General features: G+C 47.4%; 1 protein-coding gene across 2 annotated transcripts; it reads right to left on the bottom strand.

Annotated features, from left to right (window-relative positions):
* C1H9orf43 (chromosome 1 C9orf43 homolog) lies at nt 3,277-13,632 on the bottom strand. 2 transcript variants are annotated; one of them, XM_021067775.1, is made up of 10 exons: nt 13,274-13,632; nt 10,683-10,749; nt 9,783-9,925; nt 8,184-8,334; nt 7,519-7,579; nt 7,180-7,238; nt 6,892-6,952; nt 4,764-4,843; nt 3,971-4,037; nt 3,277-3,753 (listed from the first exon to the last, which is right to left on the bottom strand). In XM_021067775.1, the coding sequence occupies exons 1-10, from the start codon at nt 13,315-13,317 to the stop codon at nt 3,542-3,544; spliced, it is 945 nt and encodes a 314-aa protein (XP_020923434.1). In that variant the 5' UTR covers nt 13,318-13,632; the 3' UTR covers nt 3,277-3,541. The 2 variants fall into 2 exon arrangements, with proteins under 2 accessions (XP_020923434.1, XP_020923445.1); XM_021067786.1 differs by lacking the exon at nt 3,971-4,037 and having other exon boundaries at nt 3,657-3,753.

Raw genomic sequence — 13,837 nt, 5'->3', positions numbered from 1 at the left:
CTGTTGTGCAAGTTGTAGCCCAGTTTAGGGGTGTTGTTCAAATCGTAATCACCATAGATTTGTATATTCATTGAAATAATTTTTCAGCAGATAGTAGTAAAATGTCTTAAAGGGTGCTTTTTAATTTCACCCAAAGGCCCCAAATGGACTCGCATCAGCCCTGTATTCTGAGCCTCAGTTTCCTTAAACCATAAAACAGGGGAGTTCCCGTCATGGCGCAGTGGTTAACGAATCCGACTAGGAACCATGAGGTTGCAGGTTCGATCCCTGCCCTTGCTCAGTGGCTTAACGATCTGGCGTTACTGTGAGCTGTGGTGTAGGTTGCACACATGGCTCGGATCTCACATTGCTGTGGCTCTGGCGTAGGCTGGCGGCTACAGCTCCGATTCGACCCCTAGCCTGGGAACCTCCATATGCCACGGGAGCGGCCCAAGAAATGGCAAAAAGACAAAAATAATAATAATAATAATTAATAAATAAATAAATAAATAAATAAAACAGAAACAATCCACATCTATCGAAAGAGTTGGCCAGAGAACCAATCAAAACAGTGGGTACAAATTGCCTTGAAACCCATAATGTGGGATGTAGATTATATCTCCCTAAATTCTGTTTGTGGTTATATAAATTTGAGGGATTGGCCTACCAAAGATGAAACAAATTTCAGCCTATAATATTTTTTCTCTCTTTGAAAACAGAAGCAAAGGCCAGTATCCAGGTAGCAAATATCTCCACACTCAAAATATGTCATGATTCAAAGGGTAACTTTGTCATAATCTGCAGGACTTAAAAGAATATGCCAATTTCTGGGAGTTGTTTTACTAGGTACAGGAGTTGAATTAGTTATAAAATAGTTAGACCTTCCTGTCTCTGAGTCTTCAGATAAAATGAGCAAATGAAAGCTCGGCCCCGCCCATCCTCAACCCCACTATTGACCATTGGAAACTGGGTTTGCTCTGGAGGACAGGTTTGGAGCTAGGCTAAGGAGAAATGGGAAAAGTGGTAAATTTTTAATTTAGCCCACAGAAGTCCTGCTGCAATGTAATGTACATTTGAGAAAGAATTATTAGGAATAACAGCCCACATAATGCCTCTTGGATTCCTCTCACCGTGAGGATTCAGCTTTCAGTTTAGTTCAGTCCAATAACACAAAAGATGTCATATAACATTTTTTTTGTCCACACCCAGGCCTGGGATTGAGCCCGCACCACAGCAGTGACAACACCAGATCCTTAACCTGCTGAGCCACACGGGAACTGCTGGTGTCATGTAACTTTGATTTGGCTTGGAAAAGAAGAAGAATGGACAGGCAGCAGTTTTAGCTTTCTTATTTGGTCTGTCTTGAGACAATGTCAAAAAGGAGTTGAACACTGAATCTGCCTTTCCTGTACAAACCATACTTAGGGTAACCAAATAATTGATGAGGGGTGAATTCTCTATTTTAAGAAAAGTTCTCAGGCCCAGTCCAGAGCTTCACTTCTAGCCTCACAATGCAAGGAGCTCCACAAACAGCTCTCCAGGAAAACTAATGAAAATCATTTTAAGTCTCTGGAAATGGCTCTAAGAGCATGCAACAGGAATTCCCATATGGCTCAGTGGTTAACAAATCCAACTAGGAACCATAAGACTGCAGGTTTGATCCCTGGCCTTGCTCAGTGGGTTAAGCATCTGGCATTGCCATGAGCTGTGGTGTAGGCTGCAGACGCGGCTCAGATCCCATATTGCTGTGGCTCTGGCGTAGGGCAGTGGCTACAGCTCCGATTGGACCCCTAGCCTGGGAACCTCCATATGCCGCTGGAGTGGCCCTAGAAAAAGCAAAAAGACAAAAAAAAATAAAAATAAAAATAAGAGCATGCAACAAAGAAAGAAACATTTGTTCAAGAGATCTACCAAACTTCAGTAAGAACTGCAAAAGTCTACGGCCTGTGACCCTAGGCCCATTCCCTCCCCTTCACCCCCCACTTCAATGAGACAACTCTATACCAGACTGCTGCAGCCCAAGGACACAGGGCTCCCTCTCACCTAGTTCCAAGTCAGAAGGCTACTTCCCAGGAGGAACAGGATGTCATCATTTCTCATCCTGCCACTAGCTACCTGTTGCTGAGGCTAAGTTCTGTTAAGAATAGCCCATAGGTAGAGGCTAGAAGCTTGACCCTGAGTCCAGAACTGCTGGGAATACTGAGGCCCCAGCTGCCCTTAGCCAACGGGGCTTGGGGCCCAGGCTTTTATTACCCTAATCTAAAGTGCTGAGAAGATGAGAGTTTCATTACATTTTCCTCTTTTACATAATTTTGAATTTTTCCTATCTTAAAAGGTTTAAGGATGAAGTTCCCGTTGTGGTGCAGTGGAAATGAATCCAACTAGTATCCATGAGAACTCGGGTTGGATCCCTGGCCTCGATCAGTGGGTTGGGGATCCAGTGTTGCCATGAGCAGTGGTGTAGGTCACAGACGCAGCTCAAAACCCACACTTCTGTGGCTGTAGCGTAAGCCGGCAGCTACAGCTGATTTGACCCCTAGCCTGGGAATTTCCACATGCCACAGGTGTGATCCTTAGAAAAGAAAAAAAAGTTTAAGGACAAAAACATTTTTGACTTTTTAGGGCCGCACCTATGGCATATGCCAGTTCCCAGGCTACAGGTCTAATCGGAGCTGCAACTGCCGGCCTATGCCACAGCCACAGCAATGCCAGATCTGAGCCACATCTGCAACCTACACCACAGCTCCTAATGCCAGATCCTTAACCTACGGACACAGCTCCTAACGCCAGATCCTTAACCTACGGAGTGAGGCCAGGGATCAAACCAGAATTCTCATGGATACTAGTCAGATTCCTTACCCCTGAGCCATGACGGGAACTCCCAAGACAAAAACATTTTAAAAAATCCTCCCAAAAACCAAGTGCAAAGGACTCCAAGACACTGAAATTCTGAGTCTTTATGAGCATCACTGAAACTTTCCTGCAGACTTAGTAACTTAGGAACTGGATCCTGAGACTCTTTCAGGTTAATATGCGTCTCCTACCACATACCCAGAGATATTACACATAACACGTCACATCACAATGAATGTTATGTGATAACGATGCAGATGTCATTCTCGAAAGAAGCCACTGCCAGAGAATAAAAGGAAAAGCAACGTGGTAGGGGTTCCCACAGGCCAAATTCATCTTCCTGTAACTAGAAACCTTTCAAAGTTTCAGCGGGGAGATAACAGTAACCCAGAAAAGAGATACCAAAAACATCTCTCCCCTCTTCCCAGAAACAGAGAATGAGCCTTTTGATGAAGCAGCAGCTGTATTTAATCACTAAAATTATCCTGGCCCTGATGGAAGAGAAACTATGTTAGAAAGGGGTAGGGCTTTTTCTCCCTCACTTATTTTAGAAGCAAGTAGAAGCAAACAGAATCCCCAAGGTCAGGCCCGAGTAAAGGCTCCAGAGAGCAGCAGTCCCCTCTCCTTCCCGCCCTCATGGCCAAGGTCGCTGTCCTCAGGATCCAAGCATCCTGCTCTGCAATGAGCCTGCCCTGGTGATGCCTTCCACCTACGCCTCCAGGGACTCTTCACTCTGTGTCCCAGAAGGTTGGTTCTCCTCGTCCTCTTCATCAGTGGCCTGAAGAATCCTCAGCAGTTTGAGCTCAGGGTGCCAGCCTATTCTAGAAGCACTGTTTGGGGTTCTCTTGGAGGCTTCCAGCAAAACCTCCACCTGAGTCCTGACGTCCTTGCTAGTACATTCTATTTTGAGTAATTCAGCACCTAAAAACAAAGACAAAAAACAAAACAAAACAAAAAACACCATCATAAATTGCACCTGTAGCCTTCTGCCAACTAACCGTGAAAAACAGAGGACAGAAAAGGCAGAGCTGGGGTATTTTCAGGACCCTTCTGAGGGCTGAGGACTGTGCCCTCCAGGGAGGTGAACCATCCTGGTCAACCCATTCTCAGTCACTAGGTACCTTACTTAGTAACTTACTTTTCTTACTGGGGAAGGAATCCAGGCATTTCTGAGAGGAGGCCATCTGTGGTCTCTTTGTGGCATCCTGAAATCCATAAGTGTAAGGAACCTTGATTCAGGATTTTAGGAAACAAAGGGCTTGTCTAAAAGATGCTTTCCTTGGAGAAATTAATGTCTAAGACAAAATTAATGTCTAGGACAAAATGCCACCTCCTAAGCTTGAAGAGAGAAGCCTGTGTCACATATTTTTTGCCCTCCAGGCTGACCACATGAAGCCAGAACCCAGGTCTTCCCCGTCCCCACTGTCAACTGAGGGCAGATTTGCCTGCAAAGGTGGCTGCCAGAAACCGCTCCCATTCCTCTGTCACACGCTGTTCTTCCCATCAAGAGGCAAAGCCAGTTTCCTCTCCTCTTGATTCCAGGCTGGACTTCTGTTTTTTTGTTTTTTGGGTTTTTTTTTTTTTTTTTTGTGACAAATAAAATGTGGCAGAAGTGATACTGTTCCAGCTCCAGGCCCGTCCCTTAAGTGCTTTCATGAGATTATTATGCTGTCAAGAGGCCCAAACTAGTCACATGGAGAGGCCTCATGGAAGAGAATTAAGACAGTTTGGCCAAGAGCCCCAGCCCAGCCTCCAGCTGAATGCAGCTGCATGAGTGACCTTAAGCAAGACCCGAAAAACTGTCCAGTCAACCCACAGCATCGTGAGAAATGGCGAACCACTGTGGTTCGGCTTTGGGGCATGACAGACTGTCACTACAGGCCAGACAACCGAAACCAGGCCCTAGCCAAATGGCCCTCGTTCACCCTCACCTGTTTCACGGCAGGGCCTTCTGTCTCAGTCTGCTGCTGCTGCTTTTTGTCACCTTCCTGATGTGGTAGCGTTCTGTGACCTAGTGACCACGAGATCAGTTCAGTTCTCTTCTGATGGGTATTTCACATCCCATTGCTGGGCTTCTAGTTGACCCCTAGTCTACATGTGACTCCCCATTCAGGACAAGACAGGACCTGAGAGGCAGGTAAAAGGGAGTTAGGCCTTCTGAGTTCTACTGGCAAATCTGTTCACTTGGGACTATGACCACATCTATTACAGAATTAGCAATTACAGTAAGGTAAGGGTTAAAAGAATCAGGATTCCTCCGAGAAACCTCAGGGGCAGGTGCCTGGACATCACAGTAGCAAACGAAACCCCAATTCTATTCTTATCAGTTTATGAATACTCCTCTTACTTTCTCGTGCCTTCCCTAATGTTGGTTTCTGAAAATGAATGTCCTTCTTGCCAAAAAATTCTAGATCGATGATTCTTTTGTATCAGATGTTTCCCCAACTAGTCCCTAAATGCACTCATTCTTTGCTTTCTCCATCTCCCTTTCTTTAAATGAACATCTTCCAGGAGTTCCCGTCATGACTCCGTGGTTAACGAATCCAACTAGGAACCAAGAGTTCAATCCCTGGCCTTGCTCAGTAGGTTAAGGATCCAGCACTGCCATGAGTGTAGGTCACAGACGCAGCTCAGATCTGGCGTGGCTGTGGCTCTGATGTAGGCCGGTGGCTACAGCTCCGACTAGACCCCTAGCCTGGGAAATTCCATATGGTGCGGCTGTAAAAAGACAAAAAAAAAAGAAAAAAAAAGGATCACACATGGCAGCAGGCTATTCGACCTGATTTCTCTCTCCCTTAGACACCCGACCCCACAGCCAAAGGAGACTGCCCAGTGCTCCCTGCAGCCACACTCCTCCAAGACGCCTTTCCCCAGCCTCTCCCTCCCTCCATGAACTCTCATCCACGTTCACACATATTCAAGATCCAGTAGAAAAATCATCTCTTCTAAGAGGCCTTTCTCAACTCAGTGAGGACATGGAACTGCTCTAAGAACATACTTCAAAGGGGCAGCCCGGTCGCCCAAGCAAAGCCACTCCTACTGGCGGATCAGGAAGAGGAACGAAAGGCACCAGCATGAAACTCAGGGGAATGGGGAGCACCCTGGGCACGGGGTAACCCTGGACAAGCACTTCCGCCCTGGGCCACAGCTTCTTTTCTGTCTACCTCCCATGTGAAGGTCAAGATCCTTCTTAGGTCTTCTGGTTAGAAGACAGAGTTGGTATCAGAGAGCTCAGTGGGATGGGAAATAAACCCAGAGCAGCAAACTTCTCAGGAAACAGCTCACCCGGGCCCTCCCAGGGCCCCAGGGTTGGAGAGTGAATTCTGATGCTTAAACAGTTATTTTCACATTATAGTCAGCAATGTCCAGTCTATTTAGGGTAGAAGAATCTTTCAAGGTTTAAGGGAATTCCTTCTCCTCCCCCCGATTCTGCACTCGAGCTGAGAAACGTCAGAGGGAATGGGGTAGGTCTATCCTTCAGCTCAGACACGATAAGGACCTCAAAAAGGGGAGTCTCTTGTCTCCAGGGTGAATGTGAGAGGAAAGAATGGCCCATCAGAATCATCCCTGGATGGGGCTAGAGAGTGTGTGGCTGCTGAGACTTGAACCCGTGGCTGGGAAGCCAAGGGCCCTGACTCTGCTTCCTCAGAACGCTCTGGTGAGGGGCTCTGGCTCTTCCCCACCTCACTGGCCAGTGGGCCCTCAGGGCTCTTATCTTGGGCAACCTGGCCTTGCTCTTCAGCCTCAAACGCTGCCTTTTCTAAGTAGGACCTGAGGGAAAAACAACTCTGACGCATGCTCGTGGTCACCTCTCAGATCCCTGAGTGAAGCGGCAGCCGGCCCCGCTTGCTTGCTTAGTAAATATCTCATGGAAGAATGATTCACACACACGCAGAGCAGCCAAAGCAAAGCAGTCCAAGGAGTCCAAGGCCTGACAAAGGCTGGTCCTCAAATGACAAACATGTGGAGCTTTTCCTGTCCTCGGCTCTGTCCTGGGATTCTGTCACTCCCGAGCCCATACAGTCTCCTTACCACAGTGTGGATCATAAACCACGGCACCTGAATGTTTAGGTGAAGTTTTATGGCTCCCTGCTGCACTCCTGGATTTCTTTGTGGCCTCCTGAAACCCACATAAGGAGGAACTGAATTAGGACTTGGGGAAGTGAAGAAGTTTCCAAAAAGATTTTAAAAGAAGGAAGTGAGCACCTGTAACCACACAGGAACTTGCATCTGCAACCAGAGAGACGACAGGGAGACCCCCTCTCTCGCATATCCCTTCCCCTTCCAGGCTGTGCCCAACTGCTCCCATCCCAGCAGGTTCCGGGGGTCCCCTCCCTGCCACTCTACCTGCTTCCTACTAGGTGTCTTCACCCTCTTCTGTTGCGGTCGCTGCTGCTTCCTGCCACCTGGTGACCAGAAAGCCAGCTCAATCCCCTTCTCCCTGGCAGCTCCCACCCTTCGCTGGGCCGCTTGCTGTGCCCTGCGACCCAATGGTGACACTCTCTCTCTCTGGTCAGGACCGAGTTGGGAGGGGGTACTTTTTGAAATTGCAGTTTCCTGCGTTCTACACATGACCCCGTATGACTGCGGCCACAAACCTAACCGAACTGGGACCCACATCAAGTATAAGAAACATGGGCTGAAGGGGAATGGTACTAGGAAACCTGGCAGCAGCAGAAAATCTACCTTCTGTTGTCAGGTTGTTATATAACTTCCTCAAATGTTCGGGGTATCTCAGTGCTGGTCTCTAGAGAAAAAAAGAAAAGAAAAATGAAGAAGAAAAGCTCTACTGCAGGTCTTTCCCTTTCCCAAAATGTATTTCCCAATGCATTTACCCATCTAGTCAGCAAGCACTTTTTGAGAAGCCAGTGTACACACATTGCCAGGGGCTCTGGAGAGGGGAGGGGTACAGGGACTGAAGCGCAGAGGAAAGGGAGAAGGCTGCTCTCCTTAGCCCTCTCGCCATACATTGGCTTTCACCGACACACAGCCCAGCCTCCTGTGGGGCCTGGCCCCAGAGTGTCTCTTCCAGATAGAAGAGAAAGGAGAAATAGAAAGTTAAGGGAGTTCCCACTGTGGCTCAGCAGTAATGAACCTGACTAGTATCCATGAGGACACAGGTTCCGTCGCTGGCCCTGCCTAGCCGGTTAAGGATCCAGCCTTGCCGTGAGCTGTGGTGTAGGCCGGCAGCTGTGCTCTGATTTGACCCCTAGCCTGGGAACTTCCATATGCCGAGGGTGCTAAGAATAGAAAGAAGGAAGGAAGGAAGGAAAGTTAATCCTCCAGCCCTGAGGAGAAAGGAGTCTGGATTTGCATGTAGACATCCTTCTCTGAGGTTCTCTAGCCCTTACTTGCAGGGTGAGGCGGTGTACAGACAAATACATCTTAGCAGAAATGGCACTGTCAGGTCGGCTCTTTTCCAGGGGAGGTTTCTTCTTCATCACAGTCAACTGTGTCTTCATCTCCGGAAAAGGTATGGTTTTCCCTTTATCCAGCAGGAGGCTGAAGGGAACAGAGACAGCGGACCGTCAGCAACGCTCTTCTTGAAGAATGGGGCTGGAGTTCCCGTCGTGGCGCAGTGGTTAACGAATCCGACTAGGAACCATGAGGTTGCAGGTTCGGTCCCTGCCCTTGCTCAGTGGGTTAACGATCCGGCGTTGACGTGAGCTGTGGTGTAGGTCGCAGACACGGCTCGGATCCCGCGTTGCTGTGGCTCTGGCGTAGGCTGGTGGCTACAGCTCCGATTCAACCCCTGGCCTGGGAACCTCCATATGCCGTGGGAGCAGCCCAAGAAATAGCAACAACAACAACAAAAGACAAAAAAAAAAAAAAAAAAAAAAAAGAATGGGGCTGAGGAGAAAGATGAAAAGGGCTCCCAATTTTGAGAACTGTCCATTCTGGAACTTAAAAGGCCTGTACTAACAGGTGCTCATTCCATGACCGCTCTCAGATGCAACGATGATGACCACAGCTGAATACAGGAAGTGTTTACTGTACGGCAGGTTTATCGTATGGCGGGCTCCTGTGCTTTACTCCACTGAATCCTTACCACACCCCCAAGGGCAGGCATTATTATCATCATTTTGCAAATGAGGAAAATGAAGATTAAAGAGGCTAAATAAAGTACCAAAATTCAAGAGGTAGTAAATATCAATACAAAATTCAAAGGTTGTCTTGTTCCAAACCACCGATTCATTCTGCCTCCCACTTAACCATAACTCATTTATAAAAAGAGTGTGTTGTGGCTCAGCAGTTAATGAACCTGATTAGCATCCATGAGGATGCAGGTTCGGTCCCTCGCCTCGCTCAGGGGGTTAAGAATCTGGCGTTGCAATGAGCTGCAGTGTGTCGCAGACCTGGCTCAGATCTCGTGTTGCTGTGGCTGCGCCATAAGCCAGCAGTTACAGCTCAGATTTGACCCCTAGCCTAGGAACTTCCAGATGCTGTAGGTACGGCCCTAAAAAGCAAAACAAAAAAAGAGTGTGTCTACCTCCCAGCAGAAGTTTACATAAGAAAATATATGTGGTGCGCTTATTTAGCACAGGGCCTGAGAGATGGTAAGTGCTTAATAAATGGTGGTGATACTTGTCATCACTGCATAGCGCTGAGGCTAAGAACTCAGTGACCAGAATTACCACTGTGGTTCATCGAGTTAAAGATCCGGTGTTGTCTCTGTGGCAGCGTGGGTTCAGTCCCAGCCTAGCACAGTGGGTTAAAAGGATCCAGCATTGCCACAGCTGTGGCATGGGTCATAGCTGCAGCTCAGATTCAATCCCTGGCCTGGGAACTTCCATAGGCTACGGATGCAGCCATAAAAAAAGAGAGAACTCAGTAACCAAGTTAGCGTTTCCTCTCCTCTCTCCTCACAAAGAACACACTGCTTAGGCCCCTCGCAGCTTCTAAAGAAAAGAAGACACTCTGGTTCTCCCACAGGCTTCCGTGACACTTACTCCTGCAGCAGATCCTGAGGTAACATGTCACAGTGGTTCCAGAAAGGTACGGATTCTAAACTGAGTTGCTCCAACAAGTGTACTGGGGACGAAGGAAGCACCGTCACCCCTGTTCCCGTGTGGACCCGAGATGACCTGTCCTTCTGGAAGAGAAACAATGGCAAGAGCTTCCTGAAGCACTCTCTTCAATGCCACCTCCTCCTGTCCACATTCCAGCCTCCCAAGACAACCCTGGCAAGGGAATCTCCTTGCTTCCAGACCGACCCCAGCATCCTCGCCTCCTCTGCATGGCGAGAACCCTCGCCTTCTCCCCAGTCTGCCTCCTCAACCTTTCACTGAATTCAGATCATACGGGGACTAGCGTTGTTTAGTTTTTCCCCAAAAGGTTATTTACTTACTGAACAAATATTTACTGGCCAACTATGTGACAGGCACAGGGCTGGGGCTGGGGATTCAGCAATGAACAAAATGGACCAAGACACCACTCCCTTGGACATGGACCTTCCAGCCCTGGGACTTATTCAAGGCTACGTTTAGTCACTGAATGGCAGGATTAGAATTAGAGGCGCAGGTCCATCATAACTTCTAGTGTGTGGATAGTCTATTCCCATCACACTGAAAATTAGTTTTTATCAACCACATATTCCCTCTGAATACCCAAGAGTTCCTCCTAACACCTCCTCAAAGTGCTCATTCACTTTCCTTCAGGAAGGAGAGGAGGGGGTGGGGGAGTCTCTGAATAGGAAATGGTTTGGTAATTATTCCTTAAAAGAGGTTTGCTTTTGCAGATGTTGTTCATTTAAAGAGAGCATGAGGGAAGGGGGAAGATAACTGAAAGGAAAACAAAAATAAACTCTTCAGAGTAATATCAGGAAGATTTGGCCAAAACACCAAACTTACGCCTGCAGATTTCTTTCTTTCCATCTTTCCATTCTGGCTGCAAACTATATGTTTCTTCTCAGCCGGACTGGAAATAAGAACCACCACAACTTATTCCCAGGAATCTTAAACAGACACATTAGGATATTTATGAATGATAACCATGAGGATTTCTGTCCTTCATTCAGTACTCAAAGATAGCTGATTGGGGGAGTTTTGTTGTGACTCAGGAGAAACAAACCTGACTAATATCCATGAGGATGCGGTCTGACCCCTGGCCTCACTCAGTGGGTTAAGGATCTGGTGTTGCCGTGAGCGGTGGTGTAGGTTTAGGTTGCAGACGCGGCTCAGATGACTCATTGCTGTGGCTGTGGTGTAGGCCGGCAGCAGTAGCTCCAATGTGACTCCTAGCCTGGGAACTTCCAAACGCTGCACCTGCAGCCCTAAAAAAAGGAGAGAGCTGGGTGGGAGCCCAGGAAAACCTGCTGCCCAGAGACTGCTAAAAACAAGACGCCCCCAGCCTCCATCTCACCCTCATTTCTAAATTAGGTTTCTCACCATTCTCCACCATTCTCTCATACTATCCAGTTATTCTTCCATAGAATTAATCCATAGTAATTACGTACTTAGGTGTGGTGATGTTATAATGTCTGAATCCCACCACCCCCTAAGACACTAAGAGGACAGGGACAAAGTATTTAGTTCTCCACTGAATTCTCACTGCTTAGCTCAGAGGTGTTCAAATAATTTTTAGTCCGTCATCTTCCTCCTCCTTCTTGCCTGGAACACAGACATAATGGCTGGAGCTCTAGCAGTCAACTTGGACCTTAAAAGCCCCAACAAAGTACTGAGACGATGGAAGCTGTGGGCTAGGGATGATGACCCCCAAAGCTAGAAGGAGCTCTGTTTCTAATTTCTTCATGGAGCTGACAAACTAGCTCTGGCCCATCTGCCTCTGGGTTTCTTTCACGTGAAAGGAAATAAACCCTTAGAGGATATTTATTTATACCACATATATTCACACACAAAATGCATATATAAAGAAGCATTCAGGGAGTTCCCATCATGGCTCAGCAGAAACAAATCTGACTGGTGTCCATGAGGATGCAGGTTTGATCCCTGACCTCACTCAGTGGGTCAAGAATCCAGTGTTGGAGTTCCCGTCGTGGCACAGTGGTTAATGAATCCGACTAGGAACCATGAGGTTGCGGGTTCAGTCCCTGCCCTTGCTCAGTGGGTTAACGATCCGGCGTTGCCGTAAGCTGTGGTGTAGGTCGCAGATGTGGCTCGGATCCAGCGTTGCTGTGGCTCTGGCGTAGGCTGGTGGCTGCAGCTCTGATTAGATCCCTAGCCTGGGAACCTCCATATGCCGCGGGAGCGGCCCAAGAAATAGCAAAAAGACAAAAAAAAAAAAGAATCCAGTGTTGCTGTGAGCTGTGGTGTAGGCTGCAGACATGGCTCAGCCCCCATGTTGCTGTGGCTGTGGAGTAGGCCAGCAGCTACAGCTCCGATTCAACCCCTAGCCTGGGAACTTCCATATGCTGCAGTGCGGCCCTAAAAAGAAAAAAAAAAAAAAAGAAGAAGAAGAAGCATCATTCACAGGATTTTTTTAAAGAAAATTAAAGAAAGTCTCATTGTCTCTAAACAGTCACTTAACAATAACCTGAAAGCCTCAGCAGTCACGAAAGAAAAACCAATTTCTTCCAAGGACTGTCAAAATTAGCAAGAATTTGGGCATTTACCAAATGAATGATGTTTGTCACACTTGCTTTATACACAAGTTCTCTATGCTATTCATTTTGTACTAATGTGTTAGTCCTTAGGGTTGAGACCAAAGATTCAAGTATTTCACCGAAAACTGTTTTAATAGTTGCCGATGGCTATTAAGAAAAACTGATAGTGGAGTTCCCTGGTGGCTCAGTGGGTTAAGGATCCAGCACTGTCACTTCTGTGCCATAGGTCACTACTGTGGCTCAGGAACCCTCTCACATGCCACAGGTGCAGCCAAACAAAAAATTTTTTTAAATAAATGAAATAAGCAATAAAAACTGATAGAAAGCAGGTGTTTCTTAATCAAAGCTCACAAATAAAGGAGTTCCCGTCGTGGCCCAGCAGTAGCAAATCTGATTAGAATCCATGAGGACATGGGTTTGATCCCTGGCCTCACTCAATGGGTTAAAGATCTGGCATTACCGTGAGCTGAGGTGAGGTCAAAGACGCAGCTCAGATCTGGTGTTGCTGTGGCTGTGGCGTAGACCAGCGGGTACCACTTCCATTCCACCCCTAGTGTGGGAACTTCCATATGCCTCGGGTGCAGCCCCAAAAAGCTAAAAAAAAAACCAAAACCCTCACAGATACATTGGGTCCTATCTTGTACACTCTGTACTGCCAGGTAGAACTTGACATAGAGAAGTCCCAAAGCATGAACCTCAAAGTGTGCCAACCAGGATCCCAGTGTGGCAAGAGACCAGGGTCTTCCACTCTGCTTGACCTTCTGCTTCTTGCAGTGAGGTAGCCAGAAAGGAGATCACAGAGGGAAGGCCTGCACTGGACAGCAGGCATCTGTAGAACACAAGAGTTGAAGACTCCCAAGTTCTAGACATGAGACTCACCTCACCTGTTTCTCTGGTTCTTCTGGGATCCAGATTACATCCATATTCCTAAACCCTTGAAGGCAGGGAAGTCGAGTCTCATTCAAATTCAGCACTGACAGCTAAGAGGAAGATATAAAGCCTATGTATGACTTGAATGCACCCACTCCTGCTGGTATTCAGCACCAGGCTAAGGACAGAATTATTACGCTAACCAAAAAAGTATGGTGGCTCAGAAGATGGTAAAAAGGCATATCCTATCCCCAAAATATCTTCTTACTACTCCCCCAAGAAATCAGGTCTCGGCAAACGTACTCTTCAAAAGCAAGCACTGGGGAGTTCCCATTGTGGCTCAGCAGGTTAAGAATCCAAGTAGTATCCATAAGGATGCAGGTTCGACTTCCAGCCTTGCTCAGTGGGTTAAGGGTCTGGGGTTGCTGCAAGCTGAGGCATAAGTTTCCAATGCAGCTTGGATCTGGCGTTGCTGTGGCTGCAGCATAGGCCAGCAGCTACAACTCCAATTTGACCTCTAGCCTGGGAAACCGCATATGCCCTAGGTGTGGCCCTAAAAAGAAAAAAGAAAAA

This window comes from Sus scrofa, chromosome 1 (assembly GCF_000003025.6).
Source record: "Sus scrofa isolate TJ Tabasco breed Duroc chromosome 1, Sscrofa11.1, whole genome shotgun sequence".
Lineage (NCBI taxonomy): Eukaryota > Metazoa > Chordata > Mammalia > Artiodactyla > Suidae > Sus > Sus scrofa.
This window is presented reverse-complemented; position numbering and strand designations above follow the sequence as displayed.